Raw genomic sequence first — 21,051 nt, forward strand, 5'->3', positions numbered from 1 at the left:
GTCTAATCCTTGACTTTGTTGTGTATTTAATATTTCAGTAATATTTGAGTAATATTGTAAATGTATTGTTTGATTAAGCATTCATGTTGGTTTAAATAATTCATTACAGGTTATATGTAAAAGTACATGAAAGGCATACGCCATCACACCATCACGTAGGTGCGTGCCTTGCTTAAAGTAACAATGAAGGTAAGACGTGCATTCCCGACTCAGTGTTTCCTTTCCATCAGTTTTATGTTTTGGAGTTCCAAATGTAACAGACTTCACTATGCAGGAGAAAGGGTTTCAGCTCTGGTCACCAATCAGACCTAAATCCTAAGGAGCTCGTACTTGAGCAAAGGGCTGAGTCTGTTGCTGCTGGAGCACAAATTTCATCCTGTGTGGAGTAGTCAAGCCATGGCAATACCTTAGGCATTGACATGGGAAAGCTGCAGCATAAAAAAGGAGTTTGCCTCAGTCTGGATCAGATCCCATGGGAGCAGAGCAGGGGATAACGGTGACTGGTCTGGATCGAATCCAGGTTGCCCCAGTCTGGGTCAGATCCTATGGGAGTACAGTTGGTGTGTAGTAAGTGTGTGATTATAAACAGGAAATCTGAAACGTGTGTGTGTGTGTGTGTGAGAGTGTGTGTGTGTGTGTGTGTGTGTGTGTGTGTGTGTGTGTGTGTGTGTGTGTGTGTGTGTGTGTGTGTGTGTGTGTGTGTGTGTGTGTGTGTGTGTGTGTGTGTGTGTGTGTATCAAATCTCGATAGGGAATAAATCCTAAACTGTTCAACCATGCCCAATAGTTCAGATTCTGAAGTCCTAGCAACATCCTTGTAAATTTTCTCTATACTCTTTCAACCTTGTTTACATCTTACTTGTAGACAGATGACCAGAACTGGATACAATAGGTCTCACCAACGTCGTATACAATTTCAACATAACATCCCAACTCCTGTACTCCGTACATTGATTTATGAAGGTCAATGTGCCCAAAGCTTTCTTCACAACCCTATCTACCTGTGACTTAACTTTCAATGAATTATGGACCTGTATTTGCAGATCCCTCTGTGCTACCACTTTCCTCTGTGTGTCACCACTCACCACGTAAAAACTACACTTGTTGGTCCTCCCAAAGTGCCACACCTCACACTGGTCTGCATTAAAATCCATCTGCCATTTTTCAGCCCACTTTTCCAACAGGTCCAGGTCCTGCTGCAAGCTTTAATAGTCTCCCTCGTTGTCCACTATACCACCAATCTTGGTGTCATCTGCAAATTTGCTGATCCAGTTTATCACAGTATCATCCAGGTTGTTGATATAGATGATAGACAATAGACCCAGCACTGATACCCGTAGCACACCACTCGTCACAGGTCCCCAGTCAGAGAGGCAACTATCTACTGCCACTCTCTGGTTTCTCCCGCAAAGTCAATGTCTGATCCAAATTATTACCTCACTTTGAATGCCAAGCGACTGGACCTTCTTGATTATTCCCCCGTACAGGATATAGTCAAAGGCCTGTAGACAACATCCACTGCCTTGTCTTCATTTATTTCCCTGGTAGCTTCCCCGAAAACTCTCTATGATTTGTTAGGCATGGTTTATCATACACAAAGCCATTTGATTATCTCTGATCAGTCCCTGCCTATCCAAACACTTATATATCTGATCCCTTGTAATACATTCCTCTTCCTCAGCATCCTGTATAGGGTCCATGACCTCACTGCTGCTTTGCCTCACATCTGTGTCCGTCTCCCGAGTAAAATACAGATGCAGATAATCCACAAGATCTCCCTCATCTATTTCAGCTCCATGCATAGGTTACCTCTCTGATCTTCAGTGGACAAATTTTGTCCCTTGCTATCCTCTTGCTCTGATATCTGTAGAAACCCTTAGGATTCTCCTTCACCCCATCTGCTAGAGCAATCTCATGTCTTCTTTTATCTCTCCTTATTTCCTTCTTAAGTGTTCTCTTGCATTTCTTATACTCATTTGTTTCTACCTGCCTATACCTGCTATGAATCTCCTTCTTTTTCTTAACCAGAGCCTCAATATATCTGGAAAACCAAGATTCCCTAAACCTGTTATTCTCATCTTTTATTCTGACAGGAACTTACAAACTCTGCACTTTCAACATTTCACTATTGAAGGCCTTCCACTTACCACGTACACCTTTACCTGAAAACAACCCATCCCAATCCACGCTTGCCAGATCCTTGGTGATATCATTAAAACTGGCCTTTCTTCAACTTAGAATCTCAACCCGAGGACCAGACCTATCTTTTTCCTTAATTACTTTGAAACTAATGGCATTTTGTCCACTAGATGCAAGTGTTCCCCTACACAAATTTCCATCGCCTGCCCTATCTCATTCCCTAACAACAGATCAAGCATTGCACTCTCTGTAGTTTGGACTGCTATTCACTGAAACTTTCCTGAACACATTTGACAAGTTCTATCCCATCTAGTCCTTTTACAGTACGGAATTTCCAGCCAATATGTGGCAAGTTAAAATCACCTACTATCACAGCCTTATATTTTTGCAACAGTCTGCGATGTCTCTATAAATTTGTTCCTCTAATCCTATGGATGGTTAGGTGGTCTATAATACAACCCCATTAACATGGTCATATGTTTCTTCTTCCTCAGTTCCACCTATAAAGCTTCACTAGACGGGTTCTTTAGTCTGTCCTGTCTGAGCACTGCGGTGACATTCTTCCTGGTTAGTAATGTCAACCCTCCCTCTTTAATCTCTCCCTCTCTGTCATGTCAACGGAACCCCAGAACATTGAGCTACCAATCCTGCCCCTACTGCAACCAAGTCTCACTAATTGCTACAATGTCATAATTCCACATGCTGATCCAGCCCTAAGCTATTTCACATTTCCTACCATACTCCTTGTATTGAAATATATATGCAGCTGAGAACATTAGTCCCACCATTCTTGACCTTTTGGTTCCTGACTTTGTATTTAGATTTAACAACAACTTTCTCCACAATGCTCCACTATCTGTTCAGGTGCTCTGGTTCCCATCTGCCCATGTTCTAGTTTAATTACCCCCCCCCACTCCCACTCCCCTGTGCAGCACTTCCAAACCTTCCCACTATTAGTCCCCCTCCTGTACAGAAGCAAACTGTCCCTTCTGTACAGGTCCCAACTTCCCTGGAAGCAGCCCAAAGATCCAAAGCCTTCCCTCCTGCACCATCTCCTTAGCCATGTGACAAACTGCATGATCTTCCTATTGCTGGCCTCACCAGCAGGTGGCATGGGTAGCAGTCCTGAGATCACAACCCTGGAGATCCTGTCCTTTAACTTAGCACCTACCTCCCCGAGCTCAGCTCACAGGACCTCCGTGACCCACCAAGTGGACCACAACCTTTGGCTGCTCACCCTTGTATTTAAGAATGCTGTTGACTAGAATCGAGATATCCCTGACCCTGACACTCAGGAGGTAACATACCATTCAGGATCTTATTCTGATCCACAGAAACTCCTTTCCATTCCCCGAATTAATAGAGCTTGCATCTTCACTCCCTTCCCTTCATTCCCATAGAGCCAGACTCAGTTCCAGAGACCTGACTGCTGTGCTCTCCACTGCTAGGTCATTCCCCTCCAATAGTGTCCAAAGCAGTATAGCTGTTGTTGAGAGGAATGGCCACAGGGATACTCTGCGCTGGCTGCTTAGCCCCTTTCCTCCTTCTGACGGTAACTCAGTTACTGGTGTCCTGCACCTTGGTGTAACTGCTTCCCTGTCAACCAGTCAGCCTTCCGAATGTCACAGAGTTCATCCAGTTCCGGCTCCAACTCCTTAACATGGTCTGTTAGAAGCTGCAGATGGATGCACTTCTTGTACGTTATGGAACAGAAAGCATTAGGTATATTGTACGGGTAGAATGGACCAAGTGAGTGTCTGCAGAGGGTTTGTTAGAGAAAGCAAAATGTGAGAAGACTATTGGGTGGCCTGTGTTTGTTCAAAGCAGATGTGAAATGAATTTACAGGATTTATAGGTAAAAAAAACAGATAATGTGGACAAAAATCAAAGAGGGAAAAGACAGAAAGAACAGGCACAGAATAATAGTATCACAGGCAAAACACTGGAGAAATTCAGCAGGTCAGGCAACATCTATGGAGATTAATAAACAGTTAACTTGATGGGCTGAGGCCCTTCTTCAGGATAACATCACTCTTAAGAATAATAATGTCTACCTTAGTGTTTGAAAAGAAGCAATTGGCACCAAAATCTGAGAATGAACTAAATGACTACGTATATCCTGCTGTACTCCTGCCTTCAACGAAGTCCATAGCAAGTGACACCTCCCGAGTACTTGGTGAGGCTGGTGTCAGCCGATACCTTGCCACATGCAGAGGCTCCAAATAGCACTACGGGAGATGAGAGGCAGAAGGGTGCAGAGGGATAAATGATGTGCTAATTTAAATATATCTTGAACAGGTTTAGTAGGAGCTCTAAGAAAAAGTTTCTTTCACCCTATAGATTGGCATAGCATGCACAGTGTGATACAAAAGACAATGGTGTTAATAAATATGTAGAATGCATGTGTAAATGTTTTCAAAAGTATCTCCAGAAGAGGGAACACTCATCTTAATAAATGTTAATGTAAGTAAGTTACCAACTAGGTTAAAGGAAAACATACTACAACTTGTGTGAGATGAGAAGAGTTAAGTAAAATTATGAGTGTTTCACAATATTGCCAAAGGCAATTACATCATCAAAGGATTAAAGCTGTTAAGGGGAATAAAGACAATAATGTGGGAGACTTTATGGGCTGCTCCATTATAGCCTCTTGGTAAAACTTTACATCATCAGAAAACTATTCCAATTGCTGTGCCATGTAATGATAGAGATCTAGAAGATTATAAGGCTAGCAGGAAGGAGTTTAAGGATGAAATTAGGAGAGCCAGAAGGGACCATGAGAAGGCCTTGACAGACAGGATTAAGGAAAATCCCAGGGCATTCTACAAGTATGTGAAGAGCAAGAGGATAAAACATGAGAGAATAGGACCAATCAAGGGTGACAGTGGAAAACCGGAGGAGGTAACAGAGGTACTTAATGAATACTTTGCTTCAGTATTCACTATGGAAAAGGATCTTGGTGATTGTAGGGATGTCTTGCAGCAGACTGAAAAGCTTGAGCATGTAGATATTAAGGAAGAGGATGTGCTGGAGCTTTTGGAAAGCATCAAGTTGGATAAGTCACCAGGACCGGATGAGATGTACCTCAGGCTGCTGTGGGAGATGAGGGAGGAGATTGCTGAGCTTCTGGCGATGATCTTTGTATCATCAATGAGGACGGGAGAGGTTCCAGAGGATTCGAGGGTTGCGGATGTTGTTCCCTTATTCAAGAAAGGGAGTAGGGATAGCCCAGGAAATTATAGACCAGTGAGTCTTTCTTCAGTGGTTGGTAAATTGATGGAGAAGATCCTGAGAGGCAGGATTAGGAATAGTCAGCATGGCTTTGTCAAAGGCAGGTTGTGCCTTATGAGCCTGATTGAATTTTTTGAGGATGTGACTAAACACATTGATGAGGGTAGAGCAGTAGATGTAGTGTATATGGATTTTAGCAAGGCTTTTGATAAGGTACCCCATGCAAGGCATATTGAGAAAATAAGGAGGCATGGGATCCAAGGGGACATTGCTTTGTGGATCCAGAATTGGCTTGCCCACAGAAGGCAAAGAGTGGTTGTAGATGGGTCATATTCTGCATGGAGGCCAGTTACCAGCGGTGTGCCTCAGGGATTTGTCCTGGGACCTCTACTCTTTGTGATACTTATAAATGACCTGGATGACCTGGTTGAGGAAATGGAGGGATGCGTTAGTAAGTTTGCTGATGACACAAAGGTTGGGGGTGTTGTGGATAGTGTGGACAGCTGTCAGAGGTTACAGCGAGACATTGATAGGATGCAAAACTGGGCTGAGAAGTGGCAGATGGAGTTCAACCCAGATAAGTCTGAGGTGGTTCATTTTGGTAGGTCAAATATGATGGCAGAATATAGCATTAATGGCAAGACTCTTGGCAGTGTGGAGGATCAGAGGGATCTTGGGATCCAAATCATGGATGAGAAGCACTAAGATGGCCTTATTTCAGAGCATTGTGTAAGAAGACCATGAAATGTTTCTTCACGAAGAAGAAGGAAAGTGGAGCTGAAGGACAGAAGAGACGAAAGTTGGAGGCGGAGGAAGCCAAGAAGTCGAGCAAGTTCTTCATGCCCTTCTTTGAAAAGCCTGGAACAAGTAGTTTGACACATTCCATGGAGTCGCCTGTACCTGCTACAAGTTTGTTAGAATCCAAAGGTGGATCAAGTACATACAGATGCGACACAAGCCGAGGAGGAAGTCAAGTCAGATAAATCCGAGTATGATGAGATTAAGCATGAGGCTACCACAGAGAACATGGACATGACAGGGCGGAAAGACAATAGTGGTGGTGGTGATGTTGAGTTTATTGATGAGATTTTACCTGATGAGATTGAACCTAATGTCACAGTGCTATGACAATGCTGCTGCAATGGCTGGACACAGAAGTGGTGTTCATCAAAGAAGAAGTGAGAAAAACAACCAGGCAGTGTTTGTGAATTGTGAGTGACAATCACTCACTCAACTTGGTGGGTGTACATGCAGCCAAGCAGGATGCAATGATGGTCATGTTTTTTGGAACCTTCGAAGCTCTCTATGTGTTTTTCTCTTGTTCAACACAGCGCTGGAAAAAACTCAAAAACGCCGTACCTGTGGTTGTTAAGTTGTGAAACCAGGTGGAGTGCAAGGACAGAAGCAGTGAAGCCCGTCAACAAGTACCTTGAGGAGATATTTCAAGTTCTCCAGGACATGATAGACAATGAAAACGAGACCAGTGAAACAAGAAGTGACGCAAGGCAGCTGTACAACCGCATGTTGATTTATGATTTTCTGATTTTGCTAGGATTTTGGAACAAAGTACTCATTCGCATTGACTGTATTCAAAAGAGGCTGCAGGATCCTAGCATGAGCTTCCATGATGCTGCCTTGGATTTGAAACCCCTCTGACATAATTTTTATGATGAAAGAGAAGTGTTGGTCAGTGAGTCATTCAAAGAATGAGTCGGACTCTGTCAAGAATGGAATATTGAAGTTGAAAGTCGTCAGAGATGAAAGAAACGAATGGTTGATGAGAACTCGAGAGATGCTGGGTTAGCAGCTAAGGGGGCAATGAGAAGAGTCATGAAGGGAACACTCCACCATCTTCACAGAGAAATGGATGAAAGGCTCACTCGTTTGCATGACTCTGATGCCAAGTTTGGGTTCCTTCTCGATGTCGAGGGACTGTGTTACGGCACCGACAGTAACGACCTAAAGAAGAAGTGTGAAAATTTGGGCGAATTGTACAGCTCTGATGTTGATGAACAGCAGCTATATGAAGAAATTTTAGATTGCAGAATGTTGCTATCAAGGCGGGTCAACATGAAAATATCAAGACCTGAAGAGCTTCTTGAATTTATTGTTCTGTATGGAGATGAGAGTGTCTTCACCTATCTTCGCATTGCTATTCAGATAATGCAAACCATCACAGTTTCCATCACCAGCTGTGAGAGATCATTCAGCAATTTAAAACTAATACTTTTTTTATTTGAGAGCCTCCATGGGTCAAGGCAGTCTCTGTGATCTTGCTCTGCTGAGTGTAGAAAGAGAAGAAACTGAAAAAACTGACTTTGATCACATCATAGACCAATTTGCATCACTGAAAGAAAGGAAGGTGCCACTATAATTTTCCTGTAGTGTAATAATCTGTTAATTAAAAGATTAGTGAGCTTGACTTGTATTTTTGAACTGATATTATGGTAAAGTTATCTAAAAGATGGGTGTCAGATGTTTGGACAGGGGCGCAATTTCACTGCTTGCCATAGGCACTACTTTCCGTAGATACGCCCTGGATACAGTAGAAGTAAAAGATAGGGATGTCCACGAGGGGCAATTCCAAAGGGAATCATCAAATATTCCCGCTTAGAACTACTACAGCTGAAATCCGCAGATACAGCTATGGGTTTTTCAGCAAGCAACATCATTTAGAGGTGTTTAAAAAAATCTATTGACGCTTGAAATCACAAGTGCGTTTACCTTTAAAAAAACAGAAAGTGAGGAAAGTGAACTGGTCTGCAGGTACAATGGAAATGCAAAGCCTTGAAACCCCTACCCTAAATAATTCTGTTAGTGATTGTACAGTCAACACACACAAAATGCTGGTGGAACGCAGCAGGCCAGGCAGCATCTATAGGAAGAAGTACAGTCGAGGTTTTAGGCCAAGACGCTTCGAGACCCAGGGTCTTCTCTTAGCATTTCGGATCTCCCCCTCCCCCTCCCACTTTCAAATCTCTTACTATCTCTTCTTTCAGTTAGTCCCGTGAAGGGTGTCGGCCTGAAACGTCGACTGTACTTCTTCCTATAGATGCTGCCTGGCCTGCTGCGTTCCAGCAGCATATTGTGTGTGTTGCTTGAATTTCCAGCATCTGCAGATTTCCTTGTATTTGAGTGAATGTACGTCTCTGGATGATTGACGACTTCAGAGTAACGTTGCTCTACCAGAGGAACGTTATGAACTGCTCTGTACTTTGCTTCAAGGAAACATGGCTCACCGCCCCCCGCCCCCACCATTTCAGATGCAGCACTGCAGTCTGAGAGCTTCATCATCCACTGGAAAGACAGGAATGTTGAGTCTTAAAGGTAGATAGATATGCTTCATGATTAATTCATCTGGTGCACAGATGTGATGGTTCTGTCTTAATCCTGCTCACTCGACCTGAAACACCTAGTGATCAAACACCATCCATTTTATCTGCTGAAGGAGCTTTCTGCCTTCATCATGGTCATATCCAACCTCTAGCCACCATCAAGAAGGCACTGGAGAAGCAGAGCACTGCGATCAGCAGTCACAAAACAGCGTATACTTTCCCTAACATTGTGGGGGATTTCAACCAGGACACCTTGGAGAAAAACCATCAACATATCTCCTGTGGAACCGGAGGAGTCAACACACTTGACCACTGTTACACCACCATTAAGAATGCTAAATGTGCATTCCCACCCCCACACTTTGGGAAGTCTTATCACCTGGTGTATAGACAGAGATTAAAGACTGCAGCGTCAGTGGTGAGGACAAAGAAGGTATGGTGATGTGAGGCAGAGGAGCACTTACAGGATTGCTTTGGGTCAGTGGACTGGACGATATTTAAAGTTTCATCTTCAAATCTGAATGAATGTACACAGTTGTCACTGGCTTCATAAACACCTGTGTGGATAAGTGTGTGCCTTCGAGATCAACACGGACATATCCCAAACCAAGTGCCATGGATGAATCGGGAGATTCATCTGAGGGCTCGATCTGAGGTATTTGGGACAGGTGATCCAGAACTACACAAGAAATCCAGTTAGGACCTATGGAAGGCTATTTTAAGAGTGAAAGAATAACTCCAACTGAAGTTAGAGATGGAATTGGATTCATTTTAGTTCTGGCAAGGTTTTAAGGTCTAATTCCTACAAGGTGAAGCTTAACGTTATGAATGGCTGTGATGTTTCACTTCCAGATGAGCTCAATGCCTCTTATGCACACTTTAACAGGGAGAATAAACGACACCAGTGCAAAACCCTATGGTGTCTGGTGACCCTCTGGGCTCTGCCTCAGAAGCCAAAGTCAGAACGTTTTTCCAGAGGGTGAACCCTCACAAGATGACAGGCCCTGATAGGGCAATGAAACTCTATGCCAACCAGCTGGTGGGAAGACAGCCTATCCAGTGGCAGGAGGCCAGGGCATGTACATTTAGGAACAGGGCTTGATTTACTGTTGTTGTTTTGTCACTTACCACATTCTATTTTGTTGTGTTGTGTTGTTCTTCTCAGCGTTGTTGACACTGGAAGATGTGGTGACACACAGGAGTTGGCTCACCACATATTTGGGATTGCTAATGACACACTTCACTGTATGTTTCAACGTACATGTAATAAATAAATCTGAATCTTCAATCTCGACCAGAGCTAACATTCCAAACTCAGTTTATTGCTTGCGATCTGGACAAAGTATCATTGAGTCAGAGAATCAATGGACAGATGGTTGAACCAAAAAAGACAAGGTTGGAACTATCACAAATTATCCATTCTTTTATTTTAAATAAAACTATCCTTAATAGTTCAACACTCACCATAGCTGTCACAACTCTGCTGATATAAACAGGGTCACTTCTGCGCATACAGTCCTTTTTTGGATTTTTCTGGCATTTGATACTTTTATCCAATATCATAAGACAGATATCCACAATATTTTCTTCAAACTGAAATGGAAAACATTTGGATATTTCTGTGAATCCTGTCTGAGAAATGTTTAGTGATGATAAAGTTTTCGCGAAGTTATTACAAAAGCAGTAATAAGAATAAAGGTTATTTGAATGGATAATTTGGTACTTGCTGAAGTATTCGGTCAATTTTTCCATTGCAAAACGAACCTGGCCATTCTTGTTTCTGTCCTCTCCTCTCTGCTATCACCCTCATCTTCCCCCTTTCACACTACCCAGCAAAAGCAATTAACCACCAATTGACCTCCAAGCCTCAAATGGGCCCTTTGATAATGACCCTCTCTTTGCAGGGGGGTGGGGGTCAAAGTTTGTCCCCTGTAAAATACAATGCCCACCTGGCCTTGTCTGTTACTGAAATCTGAAGTGATGGCAATGATGGTGGTATCTGGGTAATCGTTACCTAGCTCGCCCATTGGGTGTACCAGGGCGTCTGGCCCATTATATCAGTGTCTCAGTACAGCAGTTACTTTTGCCTCAACTCTTATCTAAAGACTCAAAGGATAAATCTTTGTGAAACAAGAGCAAATTTTGGGTGTTTCATTTCTGGAGCTCTGCACCATTTGAAGACAACACAGTAAATAAATGAAATATGGGGATAAGATCCAAGAAGAGATGTTTATTTAGAAGTGGCAGGGCTGTTAACCTGCTCAAGTGAATGATTGTTACCATCGCTGATTATAGAAATTCTTTACTGTGAGTTGTTATGTAGATTTAGTTTGCTCTCCCTGAAGGAATAAAATCATTAACACATTTTCTCTTTGCCAGTCTTCCTAACATTCATACTAGTGCACAATTTTCCTTTAGCAACTATTGTTATCATTCCACTTGGTGCTATCCAAAACTTATGCTCAGGTGCCAATCATTTACTGCAAATCGAATTACTTGTGATTCAACCATATGCAAGCAACTGGCAATATCATCACAAATTGGAGGGGGTAAAACCAGGATGGAAACAATAGCAACCAAATTGTCAATGATCTGGAGTTTCTTCTAAGCTTAATTATAGATGTTGAATACACAATTACAGCTTATGAAAAGGGACTTGGTCCGAAACATCGAATGTTTATTCATTTCCACAGGTGCTGCCTGACCTGCTGGGTTCTTCCAGCATTTTGTGTGTGTTGCTTTGGATTTCCAGACTTGCAGAATTTCTTGTGTTTATGAAAATGATATTAGGGACAATCTTGCACACCTTCTAGATGCAAAAGTAGGTAGGATGGTGGAAAGCCTACCATTTGGAGAAGCTGGAGGAGAACAGAATCCAGGGCAATGTAAAAGTATATCTGAACTTACTGATGCACTGACAAGATCTCCTGCTGGAGAAGCCTGTAGAATATATGGCCAATGCACGTATAACTGGAAGTTTTGGAAGTAGCACCTTGGATAGTCCTATGTTGTCCCAGAGATCTTGATGCATTATGCATTAGGTACACTGAGACATCTTAAATGACAATGCAAGCTTCATGATCAGTGTAGCAAATCCACACGCCCATTAGTTTTAATCTCTATAGACTTTAATTTGAATAACACACTAAACCGAGCTGTGTACAATCCAGGGGAAGTTGGCCTTTATATATTGAGGAATTGAATGAAGTCAAAAAATTATATTTAGCAGGTGGCTCACACATTCAGAAAGATGAGAGTATTTTGGAGAGTGTGCAGACTTACTAGAATGCTTCTGTTGACGAGTGATTACAGTTAAGTGAATTAGCTGGAGGTTTAGTGATGTTTTTATGTATGTATTTACTTATTTATTTATTGATACAGCAGAGAACAGGCCCTTCGGGCCCAATGAACTTCACCACCTAGAGACCCACTTATTCAACCCTAGCCCAATAACAGGACAATTTACAATGACCAATTAACTTACTAACCAGTATGTCTTTGGAATGTGGGAGGAAACTGGAGCCCATGTACTCACAGGAAGAATGTATAAACTTTCTTAAAGATGATATTGGAATTTAACTCTGAACTCTGATGGACTGAGCTGTAATAGTGTTGTACAAACTACTACGGTACCGTGGCACCCCACCATTCTGACTGGAGCCCTCATATTGAGAGAGTCCTGTGACTGGTATTTAAACTGATGGAGGGTTTATACAAAGAGTTGCTTTTCTTATTACTAAATTGGGCCTCTATATAAGATGCTTGGTAAAAGAGTTAGAGGGAATGCAAGGAAAATGAATGCTTAGATTTGGATTATACTCCTGATAGCTTGGTGGGAAAGAATTCAAAGGTAATTAGATAATAATTGGCATAAGTTTAGGTGAGTGCCCTCTCTCTGTGCTGTATGAATGTGCTAAATCACAGGACTTTTAACAGAGGAACTTTTCCATTTAAACTGAGTGCATTTATTGTTTCTTTGGATGGAATACTTAGTAGGAAACCTGCTCTTGTTGCAGGTTTTGAACTGGAAATATTCCAAGATAAACTTCATTAGATCAGTGTCTTTCATGTTTCTCTATCTCCTATACTGAATGTAGTTCCCTGAGCCCTGGAAGGTGGAACTTGAACTCAGTCATCTAAAAATGATAACTTTACATTTGTTGCATCTTTAAAGTGATAAAATATTCACACAAGTGTAGAGACCATATTAAATACTAGGAATAGTGGTTAAAGGGATAGGTTTAAAGTAGTATAATCAAGGACGCTGATGATTGAAAGGGAATTAAAGGGCTTATGGTCTACAAGAATGGATCTGAATCATTGCTAGACCAGAAGGCAATGAAAGGTGGGATGTTGCTTTGCTGCCGCTTACACGTGGGAGGAGGGAGCTGAGGGGGAGCTTTGGGGTTCTAACATTTAACTGTCATTCATTCTTTGGGGCACTCTGTTTTCATGGATGGTTGCGAAGAAAAAGTATTTCAGGATGTATATTGTATACGTTTCTCTGACATTAAATGTACCTTTAAAACCTTTGAAGTCAAGAGAATAGCAGTGACAAAGAAATGAAGTTCAAATGGAAGTAAAAGACAAAGTGTAACTCGCTCAATAATCAGATTGCAATAGAGGACTGATTCAGGATTTCACATACCTGTCCAAAGTACCACGAGCGAATATTGATCTGGTGACAACTGCCATTATAGATGATCCCATCTTCATTTAGCACATATTCTTGTCGTTGCTCCTCACTATCCAGAAAGACTTCATCCTCTGACATGGTAAAGAACAGCTTTAATAGATAGCTTAACAATCGTTTTTGATTGTTTATAATCTTAGAAATGCCAGCATAAAAATTTCCTCACAATACAAAACTGCGTTTTCTAAAGCTGGAAACTGAAGACTGTTAACTGTGACCTGCAAATTGCTAGAAGATCTGCATATAACATGCATGCGATAAGAATACATTAGCACTGGTGAAGTTCCCAAAGACTGGAAGGTGGTTAATGTTGCTCTGTTATCTAAGAAGGGTAACAAGGACAAACAAGAGAACTATATGTCTGTCAGCCTGAAATCAGTGGTGTGGAAGTACTGGGGATTTCTCAGCACTTGGACAGACAGAGTCTGATCAGGGAGGAGTGAGCTTGACTTCATGCATGGGAAGTCGTCCCTGATGGACCTTTTTGAAAAAAGATGACCAAAAATGTGGATGAGAGTAGAGCAGCAGATGCTGTCTGTTTGGATTTTAGTAAGACCTTCAACAATGTCCCATGTGGTAGACTTCTCTGGTAGGTCAGGTCCCAAGAAATCCAGGTGCAGTTAGTCAGGTGGATCAAAATTGGCTTGGAGGTAGGAGGTAGGTAGGAGTAGCGTGGTTGAAGGTCGCATCTCTGAATGGAGGCTGATGACTTGTGATGCGGTCAGTATTTGGACCTTTGTAATTCATTATTTATTTGAATGATTTGGATATAAATGCACTAGTTTTCTTCAGAAAGTTGTGGATGACACAAAATTAAGATCAAAAGACCATAAGACATAGGAACAGAATTAGGCCATTCAGCCCAGCAAGTCTGCTCCACCGTTCCATCATTTACTATCCGTCAACTCCATTCTCCCACCTTCTCCCTGTAACCTTTGATGCGCTGACTGATTAAAAACCTATCAACACCCACTTTAACTATACTCAATGACTTCCACAGATCCACCACCCTCTAGCTAAAGAAACTCCTCCCTATCACTATTCAAAATGGATGTCCCTTAATTCTGAGTCTCTGCACTATGGTCTGAGACTCACCTACTGTAGGAAGCATCCTGTCCACATCCACTCTATTTAGGTTCCAATGAAATCTTCCCTCATTCTTTTAAACAACAGCAAGAACAGGTCCAGAGTCATCAAACACTCATCACATGTTAACCCTTTCATTCCTGGAATCATTCTCGTGAACCTCCTCTGAACCCTCTCCAATGCTAGCACACCTTTTCTTAGATAAGGGGCCCAAAACTGCTCACAATACTTCAAGTGCATTCTGACCAATGCCTTATAAAGCCTGCTCATTACATACTAGCTTTTATATTCTAATCCTCTTGAAATGAATGCTAACATGCATTTGCCTTCCTCACCATAAACTCAACCTGCATGTTAACTTTCAGGAAATCCTTAACAAGGACTCCCAAGACCCTCTGCACCTGTGAATTTTGAATTTTTGTCCTGTTTAGAAAATAGATGTCTTTGTTCCTTCTACCAAAGTGCATGACCATAACTTCCCTACACTATATCCATTGCCACTTCTTTGCCCGCATCAAGATGGCGGCGCGACGACGCAGGGCGCAGCGGCCACTCCAGTAAGGAATATCCGTTATCTGTAAGTAGGGGCCGTGCACAATCCTGATTTGATTGAGACGGATGTGTGAAGCACGGAGGAACATCTGGCGAAACTTCTGACATGCATGTGCTGCTGACGCTGCTACTGAGCGACCGGAGAGATCTCCAGAGAGGAAGGCCCCGAATCCTCGGCTTTGCCTGTTGCTTGGTGGCCGGAGCCGGGGTTGAAGCACTCGGCAGAGATGGTGCTCGGTGCTCGGTGTCGGAGGGCTGGTCGGAGGCACGAAGTTGTCGGAAGTTTTCGGACGGACTCACAGTTGGCTGTGCTCGGGTGCTTCCAGAGGCTGCATCGGGAAGTTTTGCCACGTTGGAGGTTTCTTCCTTCTGCCATCTGCGTGAGATGATGGGCTATCTGGGACTTTGAGACTTTTTTTTTACCGTGCCCATGGTCTGCTCTTATCAAATTATGGTATTGCTTTGCACTGTTGTAACTGTATGTTATAATTATGTGGTTTTTTTGGTCAGTTAGTCTTGGTCTGTCTTGTGTTTATGTGATATCATACTGGAGGAACATTGAATTTCCCCTTGGGGATGAATAAAGTATCTATCTATCTATCTATCTATCTATCTTCTAATGTCTAAGTCCTTCTGCATGCTTCCTGCTTCCTCAACACTACCTGCTCCTCCACCTATCTTTGTATCATCTGCAAGCATGGCCAAAAAGCAATCAATTCTGTCATTCAAATTGTTGACGTACAATGTGGAAAAAAGCAATCCCATCCCACACCCACACGGAACACCACTTGTCATCAGCATTCAACAAGAAAAGACACCCTTTATTCCCAAGCTTTGCCTCCTTGAATCCAGGCTAGTATCTTTCCTGTAATACCACGGACACCTGTCTTGTTGAGCAGCCTTCTGTGTGGTACCTTGTCTAAGGCCTTCAGAAAATGGATGTTGAGTTCCCAGCTATGATCTTCCTTCAGCCACGACTCAGTGATGACTACAACGTTATACCTGCCGATCTCTAACTGCACTACAAGATCGTTTACCTTATTATGTAGATTGCCTGCACTCAAATATAACATCTTCAGTCCTGTATTCATCACCCTTGTCAACTTTCCCCCATGTTACACTTAAGCTCAACCCACTGACTGCAATTTTGCTCTATTATCTGCCCGTCCTTCTTCACAGTCTCATTACACAAATGCATCCACTTGTTTACCAACTGCCCCATCCTTAACCTTACCACTCTGGTTCTCAAACCCCTGCCAAATTAGTTTAAACCTTCCCCAACAGCTCTAGCAAACCTGCCCGCAAGGATAGTGGTCCCTCTCAGAGACTAATATTGATAGCAAAGAGGGTTACTTTAGATTACCGGAGGATCCTGATTAGCTACGAAAGTGGGCTGAGGAATGGCAAATGGAGTTCAATACAAATAAGCATGAGGTAATATACTTTGGAAAGTCAGTCCAGTGTAGGACTTGATGATGGCTTCTGTCTGTCCCGAAGGACAACGTGTAGTGGCGCTGGAGTCACTGCTCCAGGGCACAAGTCTGGGCGGAAGGTATGGAGTGCCCAGTTGTCAAGATCCCCCTCTTGGCCTCAATACTGTAATCCAAAGGAAAGTGAAGCAATACGCTTGGCATCAGCTTGGCTGCAGGAGCTGCTGGAAGTGTGTTCAGTGACGTCTGGCCACTCTGGATTTTCTGTCTGGGTTTACTCCCGTGGCCTTTATCTCTACTGAGGCTGCCCACAAGGCAGTTGAGCTACTTGCCCATTAGTTGGGGAGTTTAGGACTTGTACTATGAATATTAGGGCAATATGGAGTGTCAGACAGGAGAACCTAGGAGCACATTGCACGGTTTATTGAAACTAGTGTCATAGATTGACAAGGTGATGCAAAAGGTGTTTATTATGCTGGTCTTCATTACTCAGGTCATTGAATATAGGAGTTAGGGTATTATGTTGATTGTATAAGTTGTTGGTGAGGCTGTATTTGTTATTCTGTGTTCAGCTTTGGTCACCCTGTTGTAAGAAAGACATGATTAAACTGGAAAAAGTCTAGTAAAGGTTTACGAGAATGTTGTCAGAAACAGAGAGCCTGAGCTATGGGGACAAGTGGCAGATGAAGTTCAACACAGAAAAGTGTGAAGTGATTTGTTTTGAAAAGCCAAATTTGAAGGCAGAATATAGGGTTAACGGCAGGATTCCTAACAGTATGGAGGAACAGAGGGATCTTGGAATTTACATCCATAAATCCCTCAAGATTGCCACAAAAGTTGATAAAATTGTTAAGAGAGTGTATGGATCTTTAGCCTTCATTAGTTGGGGGACTGAGTTCCAGTGTGCGTGGTAGTGTAGCACCTCCATAAAACCCTGGCTAGACCATACTTGAATATCTGGTCGCCTGATTATGTGATGTGGAGGTTTTGGAGCTACTGCAGGGGAAATTTACCAGGATGCTGCCTAGACTAGTGGGCATGCCTTATGAAGATGCACTGAGTCAGCAAGGGCTTTTTTCTTTGGCACAAAGGAGGATAAAAGATGACTTCATAGAGGTATACAAGACACTATGCGTCAAAGGGCCTGTCCTGTAATGTTCTATGTTTTATGAGAATGAAGGGAGATTTGATGGAGGTATACAGAATTACGAGAGGTATAGAGAGAGTAAATGCAAGCAGCCTGGATGAGACTAATGATGTTGGCTGCAACCAGCACTAGAGTTCACAGGTTAAAAAACTGAAATATTTAAAAGAAACCTGAGGGGCACCATCTTCACTCTGAGAGTGTTACGAGCGTGGAATGAGCTGTCAGCACAAGTGGTGGTTGCAGGTTTGCAACATTTGAGAGAAGTTTGGATAAGTACATGGATGGGAAGGGTGTAGAGGGCTATTTTCTAGGTGCAGGTCAATGGGACTAGGCAGAATAACACCTCTGCGTCGAGTGGGCCAAAGTGGTGTTTCTGTATGTCGTGCTCTACGACTCTAGAGCTTTGAAGGATCTGATTATTCAATGCTCATATTTTTTCATCCCAGTTCATTGATTTCTCTTGGCATATTCTACCATTCATTTCTCCTTCATAAATGTATTTGGTTTGTTGTTTTACTCATTTATATTCTTTACCCCAATTATTCCATGAGGTATTACGTACCATGTGTTCTCTATTATCTGGATAAAGAAATTCCATTTAGAATTTTTAAAGTATGTCTTCATGACTGGAATGATTGATGCATGTGCAAGCAATAACAGATATTTGTGGCCACGGTACAAAATACCAGTAGTTCATCAAATTTCTTTTTGATTTACATAAATCTGGTTAAATGGAGGTCATCTCCAATAAAACAGGTGCTTCAAATTCTCCGAGTACAGCATTAAAATTATACGTACCTCTGCACCATGGGTTGAAAAGTAGAATGAACTCTCCGAGTCTGTACTTCAAAATCTGATGTCCTACGCGGTTCAGGAGGCTTAAAGTGTATCGTCCAATCTTGGCATTTGGTGGTGGGAATGCAGTAAGGACCAACGTGGTTCCAGTGCTGGAAACAACTGCTCCACTCCACCTCCTTCTATCAATTGATCTTAATTGAAACATGCCTTTTGTTTGAAATACTTCTGAAAGTTTTGGTCCTAACATTGGATAAGTAAAAAAGATATACAATAGCTGGATAGATTGTAACTGTATGGCGATAAATCAAAAAAACTATTTTCCAAAGGATGTCTTCTTTTTTAAATTTGAACAAAATAAATTCATCATTTCTATTTCAAACAGTAATTTTACAAAGACTTCTTGTTTAATAAGACATAATTGGTAGGTGCAACCACAGACTTCTGAGGGGCAATGTATATTAGTTCTGAAAATAACTTACAATTGAAGAAAGTCAGTGATCCACACCTGATCTGTTCTATAAGACCACAAGACCATCAGACATAGGAGCAGAATTAGGGCATTTGGCCCATTGAGACTGCTTTGCCATTCCATCAATGTTGGTTTACTACCCCTTTCAATACTATTATCCTGCCTTCTCCCCATAACCTTTGATGTCCTGACTAATCAAGAACCTATCAACCTCCACTTTAAATATACTCAATGACTTGGCCTCTACAACTGTCTATGGCAATGAATTCCACAGATTTCCCACTATCTGGCTAAAGATGTCCCTGTATTCTGAGGCAGTGCCCTCTGGTCCTAGACTCATGACAGAAAACATCCTCTCCACATCCACTCTGCCTAGGTCTTTAAATATTTGATAGGTTTCTATGAGATCATTCTTCTAAACTCCAGCAAATATTGTCACAGACCCACCAAATGCTCCTCATATAATAATCCTTTCATTCTCGGAATCGTTCTTGTGAACCTCATCTGGACCGTCTCCAGTGCCAGCATATCTTTTCTTAGATAAGGGGCCCAAAGTTGCTCACAAGACTCCACGTGGCCTTGTAAAGCCTCAGCATTCAATCCTTACTTTTATATTCTAGTCTTCTCAGAATTAATGCTAATTTTGCATTTCGCTTCTTTACTACCAACTCAACCTGCAAGTTAAATTTTGGGGAAGCTTGCAAAAGGACTCCCTAGTCCCTTTCCACTCTGATTTTTGAATTTATCTCCCATTTAGTAAATAGCGTATGCCTTTATTCCTTCTACCAAGGACCATACACCTTCCTATACTATATTTCATCAGCCACTTCTAATCTGTCCAAGTCCTTCTGCAGCTTCCTTGTTTTCTGATTACTACCTATCCCTCTACTTACCTTCGTATCATCTGCAAACATGGACACAAAGCCAGCAATTGCGACATCCAAATCATTCACATATTACAAGAAAAGAAGTGGTCCTGATATAGACCCCTGTGGAACACTACTAGTGACCAGCAGCTTAAGAGAAAAGGGCCAGTTAGCCAATCTTCTAGTCATGTTAGTATCTTTCCTGTAACACCATGGGCTCTTCTCTTGTTAAGCAGTTTCATGTGCGGCACCTTGTCGAAGACCTTCTGAAAATCCAAGTAATCAACATTCACTGACTCTCCTTTGTCTATCCTGCCTGTTATTTCCACAAAGAATTCCAACAGATCTGTCAGGCAAGATTTCCTCTTAAGAAAACCATACTGACTTTGGCCTATTTCATCATGTGCTTTCAAGTAGCTGAAAGCTTATCTTTAATAATGGACTTAACACTTCCCAAACACTGAAGTTAGGCAAACTGGGCTATAATCTTCTTTCTTCTGCTTCCCTCCCTTCTCAAAGTGTGGTGTGACATTTGCAATTTTCCAGTCCTCCAGAACCATTCCAGAATCTAGTGATTCTTTGACTATCATTACTGATGTCTCAACAATCTATTAATTTAGGGAACTCAAAATAGGAAAGCAATGCTTCAGACTGTGACTGTAACATCAAAACAGCGACGCTCTCCCCTGTCACTGTGGAAGGAACAATATCTGCCTTTCCCTTGTTAGTGAGCGAGAAACCCTAAGGGATGTCGAAATGTTGGAGTCAACAGTTAGTTTTTGATGTACTATAGACCATGGTCTCTCTTTGGGGCTTTGCTGTTGCTTGAATGGCGGGTGCTGCGACTGCTGCTGCTCTGTGCTAGAATAAGTGGGGGGAGGGCGAGGGTTGATGCTGCTTGCGTGTGGGAGGGGTTTAGGGGGCTTTGGGATTCTTAATATTTTTTCTGTCATTCATTCTTTGGGGTGTTTTCTGTTTCGAGGATGTCCGCAAAGAGTAAGAATTCCAGGTTGTATGTTGTAAACATTCTCTGATATCAAATGGAACCATTGGACCATTGAAATGGTGGAAGAAATGGAGAATGACATGTTGGATAGGAGAGGCTTGTGGAGCAAGAACAAGGTGAACTGTAGGGTTAGATTGAACTTGGAGAAGGTTAAAAGTTCACCACAACATCTTGGCCTGAAGGGCCTTTCCAAGTGCTGTATTGTTCTACGTTCTATCCCTGTTATGACAGCAGATGATGGGGTGAGGGCAGATGTGCATGAAACCAAGAGATGCGATAAGGACACATCGATGGTAATGG

General features: G+C 42.3%; 1 protein-coding gene across 1 annotated transcript in view; it reads right to left on the reverse strand.

Moving 5' to 3' along the window:
* LOC140735973 (protein-glutamine gamma-glutamyltransferase 2-like) overlaps window positions 1–21,051 on the reverse strand; it is a 78,281-nt gene that overhangs the window by 42,826 nt on the left and 14,404 nt on the right. The window contains exons 3-5 of the mRNA XM_073061607.1: window positions 18,411–18,650; window positions 13,353–13,471; window positions 10,169–10,297 (exon numbers count right to left, since the gene is read on the reverse strand). Coding sequence (XP_072917708.1) covers window positions 10,169–10,297; window positions 13,353–13,471; window positions 18,411–18,650 — 488 coding nt within the window. The remainder of the gene's footprint in view (window positions 1–10,168; window positions 10,298–13,352; window positions 13,472–18,410; window positions 18,651–21,051) is intronic.

The sequence above is a fragment of the Hemitrygon akajei genome, chromosome 11 (genome assembly GCF_048418815.1).
Source record: "Hemitrygon akajei chromosome 11, sHemAka1.3, whole genome shotgun sequence".
NCBI classification, from domain to species: Eukaryota; Metazoa; Chordata; class Chondrichthyes; order Myliobatiformes; family Dasyatidae; genus Hemitrygon; species Hemitrygon akajei.